Source organism: Pelodiscus sinensis, unplaced genomic scaffold, assembly GCF_049634645.1.
Source record: "Pelodiscus sinensis isolate JC-2024 unplaced genomic scaffold, ASM4963464v1 ctg34, whole genome shotgun sequence".
Classification (NCBI taxonomy): domain Eukaryota; kingdom Metazoa; phylum Chordata; order Testudines; family Trionychidae; genus Pelodiscus; species Pelodiscus sinensis.
Window position 1 is genome coordinate 5,054,848 of NW_027465849.1, and position 20,511 is coordinate 5,075,358.

The window sequence follows — 20,511 nt, forward strand, 5'->3', positions numbered from 1 at the left end:
ATCTCTAGGGAACAGCAGCTCTCTGACCCTCTGTGCACAGAGCCACACCAGCGGATTCAGCCGGATCGCCACGTGTGAGGGGGGGGGGGGATGTGCCTTGACACCACACACACGGCCTCTTGGATGTGCAGCGCAGAAGCCAGGCGCAGAGGGAAGGCCACCGGGTGGGGACACGTGAGGCGAGTGAGAGGGGCTTGGAGCTGGCTGCTGTTGAAATCAGTGCATATGTGGGGGAAGGTGCTGTGGCAGGGTTCCCTCTAATTTTTTTCATCCATGTGCAGAACACATTTTGTTCTGTGCACCGAGGCACGTGCAGACGTGCACCACCAGGAGAAATACCTGCTGCCAGCTATGGGAACTCTGCTAATCAGCTGGGCAGCATTTACATTTCTCCTGGTTGGCCGCCCAAGCGCTCAGATTACAGGGAACACTGTGCAGCACTCCCATGCTTTACCCAGGGCTCTGCTGCCGCCCTGCGCCTGGGCTCCTGGCTCCCACCTTCAGCTCTGGCTCTAGCCTCGGCCCCCGCATGCCTGTCTGGGTCCCCCTCCTGGAGATAAGGCTCGGCTCCCAGCCCCCGCTCAGGAGGACAAGGGCAAGGGACTATACATATGTTCCAGCGCCACTAAACCAGCATGAGTTTTACTGCCTAGTCCAGGGGTGGCCAACCCGTTATGGTTTGTCTACACTAGCCCCCTAGTTCGAACTAGGGAGGCTAACGAGGGTGACCAAAATTGCAAACGAAGCACAGGATTTAAATATCCTGCGTTTCATTAGCATGTTCCCGGGCAGTCGCCATTTTGGAAATTGACTAGCCTGGAATAACTGCCCACGTCTACACGGGGTAGAGAAGGGCGATTCCGAAATAAACCCCTTACTCTGAATTACCAGTTAAACCTCCCCTCCCCCAGAGCCAGGCAGCCCCAGATGTATTCTTTTATTAACACCTCGGTCTCACCCGATCTAGGGTTACCAGGTAGCTTCAGAAAAAATACCAGACACACTTGATCGCGGGGGGGGGAGAAGGTACCAGCTGGGAGGGGAGCGGGGCTGGCCAGGAGGAGGGGGGGATGGAAAGTAGGGCTGGTGGGAGGGGTCAGGGGCAGCGGTACTGGCTGGGGGAGATCGGGGAGCTGCTGGCGGGAAGCAGGGCTGGCTGGGGGGGGGGTCGGGGCAGCAGGGCTGGCTGGTGGAGATCGGGGGGGCAGCTGGAGGGAAGCAGGGCTGGTCGGGGGCAGGGTCTGGGGCAGTGGGGATGGCTGGAGGAGATCGGGGAGCTGCTGGCGGGAAGCAGGGCTGGCTGGGGGGGGGTCGGGGCAGCAGGGCTGGCTGGTGGAGATCGGGGCGGCAGCTGGAGGGAAGCAGGGCTGGTCGGGGGCAGGGTCTGGGGCACTGGGGATGGCTGGAGGAGATCGGGGGGAGTCGGGGGAGATCAGGAGGAGGAGAACCAGCCAGCAGGAAGCAGGGCTTGCTGGGAGGGTGTCGGGGAGAGTGGGGATGGGAGTGGGGGGGAGAGAATCGGCCGGCGGGGAGCAGGACTGACCCGGGCACATGCAGATCCACTGCCACGTGCTTTTCCCCAGGTGCCAGGGCGTGTACACAGAGCGGCTGTGACCTGTCCAGGCGGGCGGCTCCGAAAGGCAGTCGAACGTTCTCTTGAAGCCAGGTGCTGCCACCCCCTTCCCAATTTTTATTTTGTGTTGTAAAGAAGCCAGCCGGGCGGCAATTTAACATGGGAAAACAAGGCCATGGCCAGGAAAAACCGGACGTATGGCAACCCTAATAAGAGCTCGAGAGCCGTGGGCTGGCCATCTCTGGCCTAGTCCCACAGGCTCAAGCCCGAGTTTAAAACCCCAAACCTAAAGCAGCTTTAGCAAAGCACAACAGGAGTGTTACGCCCCCTTCCACCTGACAAACACTTCCTGGCAGCTCCCTAAGCAAGGTGCCGTCTCCCTGGACTTGGCCACAGACCCCTGGCCCTGTCCTAGGCCCTGCAGTTAAGACCCTGCCTTCTCTGCCCCTCGGGTGCCGTAGCTGTGCTAGCAGGGGAATAATCTGGCCTTGCTTTGCCTGGTCTCTTCAGACTGGAAGCTTTTTGGGCAGGGGCCATCTCACGCGGCGTCTGGGCAGCAAAACAGGTCGCTGTAGTGCCTCCAGTGCTGGGGGTGGGGGGGTGAATACCAAGGCCTTAGGGAAGAGCTCTATGAATTGTTTTCAGCTGTAACACTTCCCAGTGTTTCGGTGTTTCTCTGACCCACGTAGAGAGGTTTGATTTCTCTCTTTCTTTTTCTTAAATAGGAAGCCAAGATTTCCAGAAGTGGCAAGTGGTTGGGAGGGGGAAGAGCTGCTCAGCCTTTCTAAGGATCTTGACCCCAGGTGGGCCCCCTCCTGTAACAGCACCTCAAATCACTAATCTATTTCAAAAATCCCTTTCCTTTCATTAAAAAAAAGGAAAATGTCTTTAAAACGGGGAGGCAGCATGCTGGAGTGGATGATGCACTGACTGGGGATTTGGGACCTTTGGGCACTAGCCATAGCTCTGCGGCCTTGAGGCAGCCATGGCCTCCCTCTGTGCCTCAGTTTCCCCCAACACTCATCATCTCTTTGGGCAGTGACTTTCTCTCACTCCGTGTCCACACACCCAGCACAAAGGGTCCTGGTTTAGGACAGGGGATCCAGTCACTACCATAATCTACGCATCTATTTTAGAGTGTGTCTGTCTGTGAGCTCATCTGTCCGTCTGTGAGTCTCTTTGTTCACGAATTCCTCCCAAATGGTAAGAGCGAGGGCCACCAAATTTGGTAATGGACTTCCTCTGACCCATGCTTAAAGCAAGGTCAGGATCTGGTTATGCCAGGACAATGAGGAGTGTCGGGAATGGGACTGTTTTCCAGAACACGGAAAGGGAGGGGGCTGCTATTTGGAGAGATGTGATGGGGAGAGCTACACTGCAGAGTGGCCACTGGGGGTAGCCGCACCACCTAGAGATGAGAGAGCTGGGGCTTGGACTCACCATCTTGCCTGCCACCAGACTGGGCAAGTAGACCCTGTGCCCCAAACCCTTTGCCTCCTGGCCCTTGACCGCAGCACTGTTGCGGGGGCAGGAGAAAGCCTTGCTGGACAGCGGGAGGGAGGGAGGGAGAAGGCCCCTGCCAGCCAAGGATCTGTGGGGGAGAAAGAAGGCCCATGCCAGCAAGGGGAACTGGGGGGAAGAGAGAAGGAACCTGCCAACAAGGGAGTGGGGAAGAAAAAGGCCCCACCGGCTGTGGGGCTGGGAGAGAAAATCTCAGTAAATGGGACCTCCCTACCCTGAGCCTCTTATCACCCTCAACCCTCCCTCCTGCATGCCCCCAGCTTCCTGCCCTCCACCCCCTAGGGCCCTGCCCTGACTCTGCACCCCCCACCCCCCAGCCCCCTGCCTTGAAGGAGCCGGGCATCATCAGGTATGTCTTCTACTCTATTTCATAAAAGCAGAACCTGCTCTAATGCACTGCACTGTACTTTTCATTTCTCAAGTTGATTTGGGGAGGAATAAACATGGTTTCAATCAGCTAATTGACTCAGGGGCTGAGCTATAGATCTAGAGCTGTTCAGAATGGCCTGTCAGGAGGCTGCCTATGGGGATAAAACACAGGCTGTGATCAGCACAAGAGCTGGATTGTGTGATGGGGAGGCTTTTGAGTCTGTTTCGCTCTGGTGAATGTTGCCAGATTGATGGCATCTCTGCAAACCAGGCAGCTGCCTTGCTTGGCTCCTCCTCCTCCCCTCACCCTCCGATCACAGGATCAATCCCCTAGCACGGGGGTCTCAAACTTTGTGACCCCCCCTTAAGTTGCTTGTGACCCCCAGGGGGTCAGGACCCACAGTTTGAGAAATGCGACCCTAAGAGAACCATTCCCCAGCCAGTCTTCCCAGTCTAGGGCCAGATCATAGCCCACACCCCCAGAAGGGAGAAGTCCTTTATCCCAAGCCCCACACTCCCAGGTACTGGATTCCCAAGAGGGGAAAGGCCTTGCGTCCCATTCCCTGCCCCTTGAATCAGCCAATCCCCCACCCTGCCCTGGATCGGAGTTGGGCCGCCTTCCGTGGGAAAGGTCCCATTCCCCAGCCCCGTGCGTTCTCAATCCCAGCACCCCCGGCCTTTCATTTGCCTTTGCTGGGTTCTACTAGACTGAGCCAGCCGCCCATTTGCATCACATCAGCTGCTCTTTGCATTTGGCAGGAAACATTCTGGGAGCCATCGCCAGCCCGGGCAGCTGCTTCCAAGCCTGCTGATTCTGAGGGTTGCTAATAGTGGGAAATGCTGTAAAAGTGCCCAACGGCCTAAGACTTCACCGTTCTCCCAGTCCTGCCCAGAGCAGCCACTGCAGGGTGGGAGTGGGCCTTGAACGCAGGCCTCCTGGAGCAGAAAGCCCAGCTCCTTAAGCTAAATGGGGCATCTAGGTTCTACCATAATACACCTAATAGCCATACAAATGTACAGCACCTGGTATAGTGGAGTCCTGGTCTGTCACTGGGTTGTCTAGGTTCTACCATAATACACCTAATAGCCATACAAATGTACAGCACCTGATATAGTGGAGTCCTGGTCTGTGACTGGGCCTTCTAAGTTCTACCATAATACACCTAATAGCCATACAAATGTACAGCACCTGGTATAGTGGAGTCCTGGTCTGTCACTGGGCTGTCTAGGTTCTACCATAATACACCTAATAGCCATACAAATGTACAGCACCTGGTATAGTGGAGTCCTGGTCTGTGACTGGGCCTTCTAAGTTCTACCATAATACACCTAATAGCCATACAAATGTACAGCACCTGGTATAGTGGAGTCCTGGTCTGTGACTGGGCCTTCTAGGTTCTACCATAATACACCTAATAGCCATACAAATGTACAGCACCTGGCACAGTGGAGTCCTGGTCTGTGACTGGAGCATCTAGGTTGTACCATAATATACCTAATAGCCATACAAATGTACTGCACTTGGCACAGTGGTTCCTGCTCTGTCCCTGGGGCATCTAGGTTCTACCATAATACACCTAATAGCCATACACATGTACCGCACCAGGCAGAGTGGAGTTCTGATCTGTCACTGGGGCATCTAGGTTCTACCATAATACATCTAAAAGCAATAAAAATGTACCGCACCTGGCACAGTGGAGTCCTGCTCTGTCCCTGGGGCATCTACGTTCTACCATAATACAGCTAATAGCAATGAAAACATATAGCACCGGGTACATTGGAGTCCTGGTCTGTGATTGGGGAGTCTCGGTTTTACCGTAATACACTTAATAGCCAAACAAATGTACTGCACCTAGCACAGTGGAGTCCTGGTCTGTATATGGGGCTTCTGGCCACTGGAGTATTACTACTAATAAATACATTAAATAAAGGACAATCATTATTAGCAAACAAATGACTGTCTTAGCTGCATAAGAAACCGTGTGGGTTGAGACCTGTAGGTCACTGATTCCAGTCCTAGACAGGCAGGTAGTGACCCATAGGTCTCAGCTCACAGCAAGCACAGAATCAGGGCCTAAAGGGGCAGTGGAGCTGGAACACTCTCTCCGTCTCCAGGTCAGCTTGGGGGGCAGTTTGCTCTGGAGACAAGTCAACCGTGTTTCTGTCTCTCTGGGGCCATCCGTCTGATGCCTTCACAGGTGCCACAGGTGACTCGTGGGAGCACTTGGGAGGTGCCCCTGTGCCCCTGCCAACATTTTATTTGCTAAATGGAGAGACCTCTCCTGGCCCCTCCAGGTGCCCTCCCTGTACCCCCACTTCCCGCAGGCACCAGTCACCCACATTTCCACCCGTGCTGATTATAGCTCCACCAAAATCCGAGCACCATTGTGCTGCGCACGGCAGAGACACAGAGTGAGTGACAGCTCCTGTCCCTGAGAGCGCACACTCCAAAGAGACAAAGGCAGGGTTGATCTCCCCATTTTCAAGGTGGGGAAACTGAGGCCCAGAAAGATTGAGGGACGTTTCCCAGATCACAGTAACAAAACCAAGGACTGACCCTCTCCCTGCCGAGTCTCAAGCAAACTGGATCAGTCTTCCACTCCATCTTCCTTTCACTTTAAATTGTTTTTTTTTTAAATTAATCACAGCAAAGTCTAGGCAGCTGGAGACCCGCACAGAGCCCTTGGGTCTCCCATGCAATCCGTGCTACAAAAACTCTCCCCCCCCCACCAATCTTATTGCATCAGCACATTCATATTCCTAGCATGGGTCTCGCAGCTAATCTTATTTGCCAAAATACTCGCAGCATAATCCAATAATAATACAGAAAAGATCCAGAGTCAACCCCCCCCTTCTGTTGCTGGCGAAACACGTGTCCTTTTCTTATCAACCCAGCCCCCAAACAAAAATCTGTACTGCTCTGGCCACGGTCCTAGCCAAATTCGTACAAAAGCAGCTGGGGGTTAAGGAGCCTTTCCAGAATCAATGGCATCTGATGACGCACTATGTCTGCATCTAGCAACACTGAGTCACTGGGCTGTGTTTAGAAGCCGATCACCTGCCGATTTGTCCCCGGCTCAGCTCCACTGATGGTTAACCTGGAACAGGTCCCGTGAGAGGGCCTGGTGTAGGTAAACTAGAGGGCTGCAGAGCTAGTCCCTCCCAGAGGCAGGGTTTCAAAACATGTGGGTCACAGGTTCAAATCTAGCCTAGTGATTTTTTTTTTCCTCACGCAAGTTGTCGGTCTAGTGACAACAGAACTCCCCCTGGTGAGGGTGGTGTTATGCAAATTCAGAGGTGCTCATCTGTGAATAACTAATCCCCAGCGTAACCCCTCCAGCTCACATCCCTGAGAATAACAAGCATCTCCCTACCTGGCACAAACAGGTCCTGAGTCTGTGCTCAGATCTGCCTCGGTTGCCATGGCTGATTTACATGAGCACTGACAAGGGGCAAATTTGGCCAGTCTCAGCCCATTTTCTCAGAAGTCAGACAACTCGGTCACTTGTTGGCAGCCTCAGCCAAGACACCGGGGACTGACTGGGCCATGAAGATCCTGGCTCCGAGCTGGCTCTGGCTGAGCAGTGGTGAGCCGTTGTGACGGGGGGCGGGGGAGTGAGTGGCGGACACATGGTGGATAAGGAGGATTCAAATTCCTGGGTGTTTGGCCCTGGGATTAAAAGCTGAATGACACAGCGCTACGTGGGGAGAAGAACATCACCGCCTCCTCCTCATTCTCCAGTCAATCTGGGGAGGCAGTGTTGCCTAGTGAATATAGCAGCCACTTAGGACAAGAGAAACTTGCGTTCTAATCCTGCTCTGCCTGTTTGGTGATTGGGGGAAACTGAGGCATAGCAAAATTTCCTCCTCTGTAAAATGGGGCTCTGAGTTCCCCAACTAAGAGCAGTGGGATTTTTAGGCTAGGGTCTGGTCTCCAGAAGTTCTGAGTACCCGCTGCTGCTCTTGTGTCATAGCCAGGCCCCAGGGTCTCACCATACTGCGTGCTACACAGCAAGCCACGCACACACACCATCTGCCCTAGCGAGTGCGTAGTCGATACAGGCTGGAGGGGGACTTGAGGCAGAGATTGGAAGATCAGTGGTAGAGCTGGGAACCAAACCCATCTTCCATGGCCTAGCCAGTAGGCCACACTACCTCTTGCTAGCTGACTAGGCCCTTTGGCAAGGGGAAATGTTACCCCCACAGCTATCTCAGGCGAGGGGGTCCCTGGGACCCAAGCCAGGGCAGAAATGGGGAATGGGAAGGGAGTGAGAGTAGGTGGCGGGGAGATCTCACCATAATCCTTGGGCAAGGGTGCTGGGGCGGAGGGGTGGACGATGGGTTTCTTTCTCCGTTCCAGCACAGGGCTCTGGAATTCCAGCGGCTGGCGCGCCCCCTCAGAGGGAAGCTCGGCTGAGTCGTCTTTGGTCATGGCTGGTTGTTACTCCTGGCTGTGGGAGAGGGGAAAGAGAAATGTCCAGTCCTTGGGGCCATCAGGAGAACCCACCAAGCCCTGCCCCCGCCCAAGGATCAGCTCACTGCCCCCCTGGCATCTCCGCGGCACCCTCCGTCCCACGTGCTCACATTCATGTTAAGCCCCATAGCCCCCCTCCCATACTGACCCCACACACTACGAAAACAGTCAGGGGAAACTGAGGCACAGACCGGTGACGGGATTTCCTCACCGCATCACAAGACAAGGCAGAACCAGGAACTGAAATCCAGTGTCAAATTCCAGTCCCCTGCTCTAAACACTAGATCCCACTCCTGTTGCTGCCTTTTCATCAGTTCTCCCCTGGACTCACTCAGTCTGGGGTTCACTGCCCCCCCCTTCCACACAGAGAGGGCCTTGAGTTATCAGCTGGCTGTGTCTCCCAGCAATCCCAACAGACAGACCGCCCCCTCTCTCAGAGCTGGGAATCGAACCCCAAAGTCAAATCTCCCCTGCAGTAACCACTAGACTTCATTCCCCTTTCAGCATTAGGAATAGCACCCAAGAGTCCTGATTCCCAGTCCTTCCTGCTCTAACCACTAGACCCCACTGCCCTCCCAGAGCTGGTGACAGAGCTCTAGCGTCCTGACACTAACCACTAGACCCCACTGCCCTCCCAGAGCTGGTGACAGAGCTCTAGCGTCCTGACACTAACCACTAGACCCCACTGCCCTCCCAGAGCTGGTGACAGAGCTCTGGCGTCCTGACACTAACCACTAGACCCCACTGCCCTCCCAGAGCTGGTGACAGAGGCTCTAACTCACTCTCCCCACCCTGCTCACCAGATCACACACTGCTGGCTCCTGCTCTTGCATAGGAAAGCCCCCACCCCCACAGGTGTCTATGGGAAAGATGAGCCAGGCCTGTCCTACGGCCCAGAAGTTCTGCCCCACTACGGATGGGGCTTCCCCTGCCCTTGTGTACAATGGGAAAGGGAAAGCAGGGGAGTTGGTCTCAAAAGAGGGGGTGTGGGGATGATGGGGTAGTTGGGGGGATGGAGGGGTGGGGCACTGGGGCACAGATGGGAAGGGGTGATGGGGGACAGGTGGGGGATGGGGTAGTTGGGGGATGGAGGGGTAGGGGTACTGGGACACAGATGGGAAGGGGTGATGGGATAGTTGGGGGGATGGAGGGGTGGGGGCACTGGGGCACAGATGGGAAGGGGAAATAGGGGACAGGTGGGGTGACGGGGTAGTTGGGGGATGGAGGGGTGGGGGCACTGGGGCACAGATGGGAAGGGGTGATGGGGGACAGGTAGGGGATGGGGTAGTTGGGGGATGGAGGGGTAGGGGTACTGGGACACAGATGGGAAGGGGTGATGGGGACAGGTGGGGGGATGGGATAGTTGGGGGGGATGGAGGGGTGGGGCACTGGGACACAGATGGGAAGGGGTGATGGGGGACAGGTGGGGGATGGCGTAGTTGGGGGGATGGAGGGGTGGGGGCACTGGGGCACATATGGGAAAGGGTGATGGGGACAGGTGGGGTGACGGGGTAGCTGGGGGGTGGAGGGGCACTGGGGGAATATGGCCATTGCGGGGAGATGGGACAATGTCTGGGGTAAAGAGGGGCATGGTTAGGGCAGTATGGGAGTGGGGCACATGTGGGGTGATGGGTGACTGGAGTACAGGGGGTGATGGGGTGGACAGGGGAAGGAAGGGAGAGGAGGATGGGGGATGGGTACATGTGGGGGTGATGGGAGGTAGGGTACTGGGGATGGGGGATCTGTGGATGGGGAGTGGTAGACAGGCAAAGAATGGGGGGACAAGGTACAGGTGGGTTGGTTGGGGGATGGGGAGGGTGGGGGATGGGGTACAGGAGGGTTGTCTGGGGGCTGAGGGGAAGTGGGGTACAGGGGTGACCTGTGGATGGGGAAGAGGCTGTGGGGTAATGGGAACAGGCAGGTGGGTTGGAGACAATGGGGTGAGGGGAAGGGAGAGGTACAGGGAGGTGATCTGTGGGAGAGGGGAGATGGGAGGAGAGGAGGGGTGGGATACAGGGAGATTGGGGATGATGGTGGTGGACAGAGAAAGGAAGGGGGCAGGGTGGGGGATGGGGAACAGGCAGGTTGGTGGGGTGATGGAAGGGGAGGAAGAGAGGGTGATGTGGGTTATTTAGGGGCAATGGGAGGTGGGGTATTAGGGGATAGCCATGGATGGGGAAGGAGCGGGGCGATAGCGTACGGGGGGGGGACGATGGGGTGGGCGACGGGCTACCGGGGGGCTGGGGGCAATGTGGACAGAAGGGGAGCTAGGGACGATGGAGGGACGATGGGGGGGCGATGGGCTACTGGGGGGCTGGGGACGATGGGGGGGGGCGATGGGCTACCGGGGGGCTGGGGACGATGGAGGAATGATGGGGGGGCGATGGGCTACCGGGGGGCTGGGAATGATGGAGGGGTGATGGGGAGGCGATGGGGGGGGGCGATGGGCTACCGGGGGGCTGGGGACGATGGAGGGACAATGGGGGGGGCGATGGGCTACCGGGGGGCTGGGGACGATGGAGGGACGATGGGGGGGCGATGGGCTACCGGGGGGCTGGGCACGATGGAGGGACGATGGGGGGGCGATGGGCTACCGGGGGGGGGCTGGGGACGATGGAGGGGCGATGGGGGGGGCGATGGGCTACCGGGGGGGCTGGGGACGATGGAGGGACGATGGGGGGGGGCGATGGGCTACCGGAGGGGCTGGGGATGATGGAGGGACGATGGGGGGGGCGATGGGCTACCGGGGGGGGCTGGGGACGATGGAGGGATGATGGGGGGGGCGATGGGCTACCGGGGGGGCTGGGGACGATGGAGGGACGATGGGGGGGGCGATGGGCTACCGGGGGGGCTGGGGACGATGGAGGGACGATGGGGGGGGCGATGGGCTACCGGAGGGGCTGGGGACGATGGAGGGACGATGGGGGGGGCGATGGGCTACCGGGGGGGGGGGGCTGGGGGCGATGGAGAAGGGGCGGGATCTGATCTCCCCCCGGCGGGGGGGCGCTGATCTCGGCCGGGCCCCGATAAACACCCGCCCCCCACCCCTGCCCTCCCCCGGGGCGGAGGTATCGGGGCCGAAGGGGCCGCCCGGCCGCACCTACCGCGGGTCGCTCCGTCTGCTCGGGGCCCGGGCGCGGGGCTGGCGCTGGGTCCGGAGCCGCTCAGAGCCCATGCGCCGCCGCAGCATCAGCACCAGCATCAGCGGCGCATCCCCGCCTCCTCGGGGGGTGGGCTGCCGGCCCGGGGGAGCCGAGCCATAGGGGAGCTGGGGCTGTGGGGTTGAGAGGGGTGCGGGGCTATAGGAGCTATAGGGGAGCAGGGGGCTGTGGGACTAGAGAGGGGGGTGGGGTTGAGAGGCGAGCGGGGCTATAGGAGCTATAGGGGAGCAGGGGGCTGTGGGACTAGAGAAGGGGGTGGGGTTGAGAGGCGAGCGGGGCTATAGGAGCTATAGGGGAGCAGGGGGCTGTGGGACTAGAGAAGGGGGTGGGGTTGAGAGGCGAGCGGGGCTATAGGAGCTATAGGGGAGCAGGGGGCTGTGGGACTAGAGAAGGGGGGTGGGGTTGAGAGGCGAGCGGGGCTATAGGAGCTATAGGGGAGCAGGGGGCTGTGGGACTAGAGAAGAGGGGTGGGGTTGAGAGGCGAGCGGGGCTATAGGAGCTATAGGGGAGCAGGGGGCTGTGGGACTAGAGAAGGGGGTGGGGTTGAGAGGCGAGCGGGGCTATAGGAGCTATAGGGGAGCAGGGGGCTGTGGGACTAGAGAGGGGGGTGGGGTTGAGAGGCGAGCGGGGCTATAGTAGCTATAGGGGAGCAGGGGGCTGTGGGACTAGAGAAGAGGGGTGGGGTTGAGAGGCGAGCGGGGCTATAGGAGCTATAGGGGAGCAGGGGGCTGTGGGACTAGAGAAGGGGGTGGGGTTGAGAGGCGAGCGGGGCTATAGGAGCTATAGGGGAGCAGGGGGCTGTGGGACTAGAGAGGGGGGTGGGGTTGAGAGGCGAGCGGGGCTATAGTAGCTATAGGGGAGCAGGGGGCTGTGGGACTAGAGAGGGGGGTGGGGTTGAGAGGCGAGCGGGGCTATAGTAGCTATAGGGGAGCAGGGGGCTGTGGGACTAGAGAAGGGGGGTGGGGTTGAGAGGCGAGCGGGGCTATAGGAGCTATAGGGGAGCAGGGGGCTGTGGGACTAGAGAAGGGGGGTGGGGTTGAGAGGCGAGCGGGGCTATAGGAGCTATAGGGGAGCAGGGGGCTGTGGGACTAGAGAAGGGGGGTGGGGTTGAGAGGCGAGCGGGGCTATAGGAGCTATAGGGGAGCAGGAGGCTGTGGAGTAAGCTGAGAGAACAGCGAGGGGCAGGAGACTTGGTTTGGGATGGGGGTTACTGCCTATGGGGACTCTAGGGGGAGAACAAGGGGGATGGGGTCGGAGGAGGCTCTGGGTGTGTGAGGTCACAGGAGAAGAACAGGGGGTGGGGGCTGTGTGAGTGAACAGGTGCTATGGGGCACAGAGGAGAAGGGGGGAGAACAGGCTATGGGGTGGAGTAGGAGAAGGGGTCTGCGGGTTGTACAGGGCAGAGCAGGCGATCTATGGTGATTAGAGAGGAGTGCAAGGAGGCAGGGTGTGCCCAGCAGAAGAGGATGGAGGTGCAGGTGGCCCTAGGATGGGGTGTAGGAGCCGGGGGACGGGGGTTGCCGGAGAGGAACAGGGGATATGGGAATAAAACAGGGTGAGCAGAGATATAGAGAAGTGGAGGGCTGCATAGGTAGAGAGGCACTGGAAGGAAGAGTGGGCACAGTCTTGGGGGGGTGACTTAGATGCCTCTCCCCAAAAATGGGACCCCAAAGTGCATAGGGACTGTGGCTGCACACCCTGCCCATGGAAATGCAGCTGCCTCTGGGGTGGGGCTTGTGGTGTGTTCACAGTGCACAGCCATGCTCCACTGTCCGGGGCAAGATCCGGAGACTGGAGTTCAGTGCTTAAGCCCCTCTTGTGCCCAAGGGTTTTAGGCACCCCTGGGCTACTGCCCACCTCCCCCAGTGATTAAGGAGCATCCTCCTCTGAGCTGCAGATCGGAACCCTAATGACGAATCCTGGCCGGGATGAACAGAACCGAGATGGGAGACCCACCCTCAATCCAAACACCCCATGATTCTGTGGACTTCCTTCCCACCCATGGGCATTGCCTGCCACTCAAAGCCTTTATAGCTCGTAACCGTTTCAAGCTATGTATCCCTTCCAAGTGCTGCCCAACCCGGGCCCTTTGTACAGCATCCCCATCTACAGCAGCGTCCTCTGTTTGGGAAGGCAGCCGGCAAAGAATGATAACTCTGGAGCCTAATGATGAACGTACACCGTCAAAATGGCAACTACTCCCCCACTCCTCATGGTGGGCAGACTTGCGGGGGGTTTACAAGTCATTGCTCAAGCATGACCTCTTTCCCCTTCAATATTGGACACCCCCACCTTGATAAAGGCAGAAGCCAAATCAGGCGAGGAGCTCAGAGGTTAGGATGGAGAGCGGGTAGTAAAGTCCCTCCCAGCTCTAGAGAAAAGCTTTCCAGCGGAGAAGGCCCACTTCCGCAGAGTGTGTGTGATCCTTTGTCTCAAGCGTGAGAAATTTTGCCGGTAAATCAGCTGAGGGAGCTGGCATGGAGCCCGTCCATTACTACAAATCACCTTAAGAGCAGCTATAAAACTCCGTCTCCCCCCCTCCCCCATCAGCGGCTCTCCTGCCACACACACTGGACAAAATGGAGGCTGCAATGCCCCTGGGAGATTTATGTTTAGAGCAAGTACAGTGGATGCTAGTCAAGCATCCGCTCGTTCGGGAGGCGAGAGAGCTTTTCCACGCAGCTGCTCGGCCCGGAGAGAATCAATTTGCACATACGCAGCTCGTGCGGGAGCAAACGCTGCAGCAGGCCAATGCTGCACCCTGCCGCTGTGTGCTAGAAAGCACCCAGCAGCACCACACCAGCTAGGGCTGCATTCCCGTGAGCACCTGGCTTCACAAAGAATGGGGGGTGCCCCTGAAGAACTAGTGGGAGCAGAGGTGTCTCCAGACCACCCAAGCATTCCCCAGGGCCTCAACTTTTGCATCAAGGAAAGGAAATATATAAAGCTTCGGCTGTTTCCCTTGCAAATCAGAATGTGCCGGATGCAGGCTCTGCCTGAGTTTGCAGAGAGCCTGACACTGGTGAGGCAGCGGGTTGGCACTGTACGCCTGCCATCCGCACCGACAGAAGGGGATTTTCTATTGACATGGTTAATCCTCCTCTGCAAGAGATGCGAGGTAGAATTCTGCTGGCCGCCATGTCTGTGCTGGGGTCCCGCTGACCGGACTGTGGCCGCCCGCACCGATTTCCCACAGCCCCGAGTGATGCCGCGAGGCTGCCCATACGGCGGGAAATCCGTTGTTCTCCTGGAACCGCCCAAACTGGAGCTGATCGCATGATTGAGTGACCTGCCCACGTCCTTCAGGCAGGCAACCGTGGGGTACTTGCTGGTCTGCAGGTCCCCAGCCGCCTTCCTCAGCTGTTGATTGGCAACCTTGAAAGCCTTTGTCCATGCCGCATCGCTAAGGAGCCCAGTTCATTACTGAATAACCACTCCGCACAATGGGTGGTTGAGGCCTATTGCTGTCTGTCAGCCAGAGCACATTTCAAACAGAGCCCCTCTCCATCACTTCTCTTGGGTGCTGGTTCCTAAATTTGCTAGGAATTTTTAAAGGTATTTAGTGAGCCTGTGGAAGACATTTTAGGTTCAGCACCCAGCCCTTTTTCATCTCAGGACACGCTCCTCAGTTGCAAGAGAATCTTGTTTGTACTTGCGGCTCCTGCAAGGCTGACAGGCAGGCTGTGGATTTCATTTGCCCCATTCGCATATCTCCTTTGATACATGATTGTCTCAGGCTCAGGCCTCCTATCGCCTGCCCCATGGAATAAAGCTGCACAAGACGCTTTGTCTCATACCGGAGCTCTCAGCCTGTTTCTTTCTGAGACGCCCCCAATAAGCCATACAAATTCCCCAGCCCGGCTCCACAGCAGCCCTGCTTCTGCATCTCCCATGGCAGCAGATTAAAAACCAGGGGTGGGCTTCGGGATAACAAGCCGGGCATCCGCCCAGGCCACAGGGCCCCACAAAGCTAAGCTGCTCGGCTTTGGCTGAGCCTTGGTGCCTCTCGTGCCAGCCCTGCTCTGCAGTTTATTTCCATGGACCTGCTGAACCCTGCTCACATGGCTCCACAGGCCAGTGCTCCCTCTAATTGTCCCTATCCATGTGTGGAATAAATTTTGTTCCATTCACCAAGGCATGAGATGTACACCACCAGTGGAAACACATACTGCCGGCTGTGGGTGCTCTACTAATCAGCTGGGCAGAATTTGAAGGTCTCCTGGGCAGCTGCCCAAGAGCTCAGCTCCCAGGGGACACTGCCCTGGACCCCTGAGGGAGAACAGCTGGTCTGACAACCAAGCACTGACCTCCGTGGGCAGCAGTCAGAACCTCGCTTGGATCCAACAATACATCTCAGCCCTGCTGAATCCAGGCAGGACTCGGTCTTGTTCCCAAGCTGGTTCATTTGCTCTGCGCCATTCGAACAGGCAGGATTGTGACAGGAACAAGTTACTACGCCAGTAACACTGTGCCTGGTGCAGGCTCTTAGCAGAATCCCCAGGGCCCTTTTCATCTCCTTGCCCATGTGGAGGGAGTCTCATTGCTCTGTGTGAACGCACCTCCCAAACCGGAGTTTGTCACACGAGCAACTCACCTGTCTATGTCCTTTTTGGGCATCAGCCGCTGCCCACCAGCTGGTCTGCAAGTTTGCAGCAACATCCCTTAGATGTGGGTTGCACCATCCAAGACTGATGATCAGTCAAGGGCTGCGAGTCACTGGACTATCCGCCCTTCCACAGTTGGTGGGCGAGGCCTGTTGATGTCTCCCAGAAGCAAACATTTGCAATACAAGTACAGAGACGACACTCATCACCTCACACAAAAACACCACAGGCCTATGAGCAGCGCACCGAGACTCAGCAAGGCGCCAGCTTTCACTAGACACCTCACTTGGCCCACACTGTACAACATTGGGGCAAACGTACTGCAACAAAAACCTCCAATCATGTCACACTGGGTCAGTGGGGGCTAATGCAGGCCAAGGGCTCTGGGCGTCTCTCTGCTCCTTGTTTCCCTGGCTGGGACCGAGGGCCTGGGAGCAGAGCACAGGGTAACCGAACTGCTTGCCAGCCTGGCTGGTTCCCTGCTCCCTGTGCACCCAAGCTGGGAACTGCATAAGGGACCCAGCGACTCCAATCCAAGATGGGCCACATGCGCCCAACTCCTGTCTCCAGGGCCGGCCAGAGAGTGGCTGGGTGCCAGCTTTCAGCCGTGCTGCCAAAGAAACACCTTGCGCTGACCCACATTGCGTCTGTTTGTGGCACAAGAAGAAAATCACCGACCCCTGCTTTGCACGACTGTGGTGAGAACATCGCCATCCAGGAACACGCCAGCACCCAGGGCTGGAGTCCAGGGGAAATGGGGGATCCCCACAGCGCCACAGAGCAGGTGGTGGAGCAGCTTCTGGATGGACAAGTGCAACCCCAGAGCGTTGCTCTGCAGACCCCACGTCAGAGAGGCTGTCAGCTTGTCCCCCTCCCACACGCTGAATGGCTCCAGCAGAAGCGAAGTTTCCTGGGTTCGTCTCTGGGGGGTGACTGAGTCTCCTGGTCTTTGTCTCCCTGCACTTCGGATTCCCCGGGAAGGAACCGATGAGCTGCAGATGCCAGATCCGGCTGCTGGAGACGTCACAGTGCTGAGGGAGCAGGGCTCCAAACCCCACATGCCTCTAGCCACCGAGGGGCAGATCTCTCTGCTGGGAGCAGGACAGGGCCCCTTGTTGTCTCCGTGAGCTGCTGCCATGCACGGAGATCCACTGCCAGCCCACCACAGCCCCTCCCACCAGTGAGAGCCACCAGAGGCTCAGGGTCCCCACATGCCTGTGAGCTTGGAATAAGGGGCTTCCCTGTGCCAGGCCACCCTGAAAGCCTCCTGGGGAAGAGCAGCCTTGGCTGCAGGAGCTCTCGGCCCCTGCCGGGGCACTGGCGGACGGTGCTGTTCTATCCCCAGGAGTTGGCGCTCTCGGCTCTGCCGGGGCACTGGCGGACGGTGCTGTTCTAGCCCCAGGAGTTGGCGCTCTCGGCTCTGCCGGGGCACTGGCGGACGGTGCTGTTCTAGCCCCAGGAGGTGGCGCTCTCGGCTCTGCCGGGGCACTGGTGGACGGTGCTGTTCTATCCACAGGAGTTGGCGCTCTCGGCTCTGCCGGGGCACTGGCGGACGGTGCTGTTCTAGCCCCAGGAGTTGGCGCTCTCGGCTCTGCCGGGGCACTGGCGGACGGTGCTGTTCTAGCCCCAGGAGTTGGCGCTCTCGGCTCTGCCGGGGCACTGGCGGACGGTGCTGTTCTAGCCCCAGGAGTTGGCGCTCTCGGCCCCTGCCGGGGCACTGGCAGACGGTGCTGTTCTAGCCCCAGGAGTTGGCGCTCTCGGCTCTGCCGGGGCACTGGCGGACGGTGCTGTTCTAGCCCCAGGAGTTGGCGCTCTCGGCTCTGCCGGGGCACTGGCGGACGGTGCTGTTCTAGCCCCAGGAGGTGGCGCTCTCGGCTCTGCCGGGGCACTGGCGGACGGTGCTGTTCTAGCCCCAGGAGTTGGCGCTCTCGGCTCTGCCGGGGCACTGGCGGACGGTGCTGTTCTAGCCCCAGGAGTTGGCGCTCTCGGCTCTGCCGGGGCACTGGCGGACGGTGCTGTTCTAGCCCCAGGAGGTGGCGCTCTCGGCTCTGCCGGGGCACTGGCGGACGGTGCTGTTCTAGCCCCAGGAGGTGGCGCTCTCGGCTCTGCCGGGGCACTGGCGGACGGTGCTGTTCTAGCCCCAGGAGGTGGCGTTCTCGGCTCTGCCGGGGCACTGGCGGACGGTGCTGTTCTAGCCCCAGGAGGTGGCGCTCTCGGCTCTGCCGGGGCACTGGTGGACGGTGCTGTTCTAGCCCCAGGAGTTGGCGCTCTCGGCTCTGCCGGGGCACTGGCGGACGGTGCTGTTCTAGCCCCAGGAGTTGGCGCTCTCGGCTCTGCCGGGGCACTGGCGGACGGTGCTGTTCTAGCCCCAGGAGGTGGCGCTCTCGGCTCTGCCGGGGCACTGGCGGACGGTGCTGTTCTAGCCCCAGGAGGTGGCGCTCTCGGCTCTGCCGGGGCACTGGCGGACGGTGCTGTTCTAGCCCCAGGAGGTGGCGCTCTCGGCTCTGCCGGGGCACTGGCGGACGGTGCTGTTCTAGCCCCAGGAGTTGGCGCTCTCGGCTCTGCCGGGGCACTGGCGGACGGTGCTGTTCTAGCCCCAGGAGTTGGCGCTCTCGGCTCTGCCGGGGCACTGGCGGACGGTGCTGTTCTAGCCCCAGGAGGTGGCGCTCTCGGCTCTGCCGGGGCACTGGCGGACGGTGCTGTTCTAGCCCCAGGAGGTGGCGCTCTCGGCTCTGCCGGGGCACTGGCGGACGGTGCTGTTCTAGCCCCAGGAGTTGGAGCTGGGCTCTGGGCTGTCGGCTAAAGCCTCGTGTTCCCTTGGTTTCAGGTCTTTGGGAAGCTCTTCTCAGAGCAGCAGAGAGATTTCTTCCTGCGGACAGCGCTGCTCTCCACCCACCAGCCAGGTCCCGGCTTACGCTCTGCTGGGGCAGGCCCTGCAGCTCCTGGGCTATGTGGTGAGCAGCCAGAGCAGACGCAGGAGAGCGGGGCAGGGCTGGGGCCTCCTTCCCATCCTTGCAGGGGCGTCCAACCCTCCCCCTTCCCCGGAGCTGTCCCCACCCAGCTTTCCTCCTGCCCCTGCTAGAGCCCCTGGGAGTGCAGGGGAGAGGCTCTGCGCACAAGCTGTGTCCTGGGGGGTTGGAGGGGACAGAGCTGGCAGGGTGGGGGGGGGGAGCTCATCCTACAGGGAGGGGCTGACACGGGAGCCCCCAAGCCGGGAGTGGGGAGGGTGAATCCGGGTGGCTATGCTGTAGGGCCCGATGCCCCACAGGCCTGGGGGCGACGGAGTCTCTGACAGGGTCTCGTTCTGACAGCAGAACGACGTGACAACCGAGCTTATACACCAGCTTCATGCCATCCTGCAACAGCTGCCCCAGGCCCTGCAGGGGCTGAGCCTGTGAGGAGCCAGCAGCTCCTGCCCCACCTCCAGGTGCCTGGCCGTGGGGAGCGAGCAGGGGAAAAGGAGCCCCTGGCAGAAACTCTCCTCCCCCTCTGAGGAGCAGGCTCCGTCCCTCTGCCCCCAAGTCCCTTCATCTAGGGCAGGGGCCCTGCCTGCCCTCTAGCTTCCCCTCCTGCGCATTGTGCTCCCCTGGGCCCTTCCACAGGGTCTTGGTGGGTGCTAAGAGGAGCCTCCCCCTCTCCCCCAGCTGTCGGCCGGGTCCTGGGGCTTGTCAGCTTCCCAGACAGGTGCAGCTGGCCACTGAGCCCCCTCAGGGAGCAGAGGACAAGCCATCACGTCCTTTCACACCCTGCGGGGCTGGGTCTCACAGAGCCTGCTCCTTGGGACACGGGGGTGGAGCAGAAGTGGGGCTGGGAGGGTGGAGCAGGCTGCTCTGGCTCCCACTGCCCACGTGGTGAGTGGGGGAGCGTGAGACCTGCAGCGGCCACGCCAGGCCCCTGTGTTCCCTCCCCAGGGCTATGTTTTGCTTGGGGGAGGGGGGAGGGAGTGGAGATGAGGTGGACAAGGGGCAGAGCTTGGGGAAGGGGTGGAGAAGGAGCGGGGAGACCCTGGGCCATGCACCTGGGCCTCAGGGAGGGTTACTCCAGTCCCTTTGGAATGGGCCAACATGTGGGGGAGAAATGGGATCCCTGATTCATAGCCTGGCCGAGAGCTGCCCCTGCCCCTGAGATCTCCTCAGTGCTCCCCCCCCCCCCCCCCCCCCGCGTATTTCCCTAGGAAGAGGCCTCCAGCCTGGAGCGTTTCTGGCAGGAGGCTCCAGCCTCTCAGGCTGAAGATCATCACTCCCTTGGCATCTGCCCTCTGCAGCCCAACAAACCAACCCTCCAGCTCCTGGAGACCTGACTCTCCCGCCCCCTCCATCAGCTGGGGGGTTTCTTCAGCCCCACTGTGCCGCTCAGCCTGGGATGGGGAATGCCAGCACCACTCTCACCAGCCAACTCCAATTCCAGCCGGTGCATCCTGCATGTCCCCAGCTCCTCTAGAGCCCAGGGGAGAAAGACCCTGCCTCCAGGAGCATTAGGACTGGAGCCTTTACTGAGGTGGGAAGTTGAGAGCAGCCAGGGAAGCCTAGAGGTGAACTTGAGAAGGTCCCCAGCCCAAGAAGAGGCCACAGTCTGAGCAAAAGTCCTACCCAGAGCAGCAGGACGTCTGCCCATGCAAAGGCCTCGTTGGACTTTCAGCGTGAGACAAGTCGTGCCCGGAAGCGAGGACTGAAGGGGGTGACCTGCCTGCGGGTTTAGTGACTGGGCAGAGAAAGTGCCCTGATGCTGGAGCAACCATTGATTCCCATCCCGCTGCTAAATGGAGGGAAGAACAAAACCAGACCCTTCACTGAGCTGCTGCCATCGAGT

General features: G+C 59.3%; 1 protein-coding gene across 3 annotated transcripts in view; it reads right to left on the reverse strand.

Annotated features, from left to right (window-relative positions):
- CLIP3 (CAP-Gly domain containing linker protein 3) overlaps window positions 1–11,174 on the reverse strand; it is a 30,697-nt gene extending 19,523 nt beyond the window's left edge. For 2 of the 3 annotated variants that reach the window (XM_075915301.1, XM_075915305.1), the window contains exons 1-2: window positions 11,042–11,174; window positions 7,760–7,914 (exon numbers count right to left, since the gene is read on the reverse strand). In XM_075915301.1, the coding sequence (XP_075771416.1) occupies window positions 7,760–7,895 (136 nt within the window). In that variant the 5' untranslated portion in view covers window positions 7,896–7,914; window positions 11,042–11,174. Of the gene's footprint in view, window positions 1–7,759; window positions 7,915–11,037 lie in introns of all 3 variants that reach the window. The other variant, XM_075915304.1, reaches the window with a different exon arrangement.
- Between the last annotated feature and the right edge of the window lie 9,337 nt (window positions 11,175–20,511).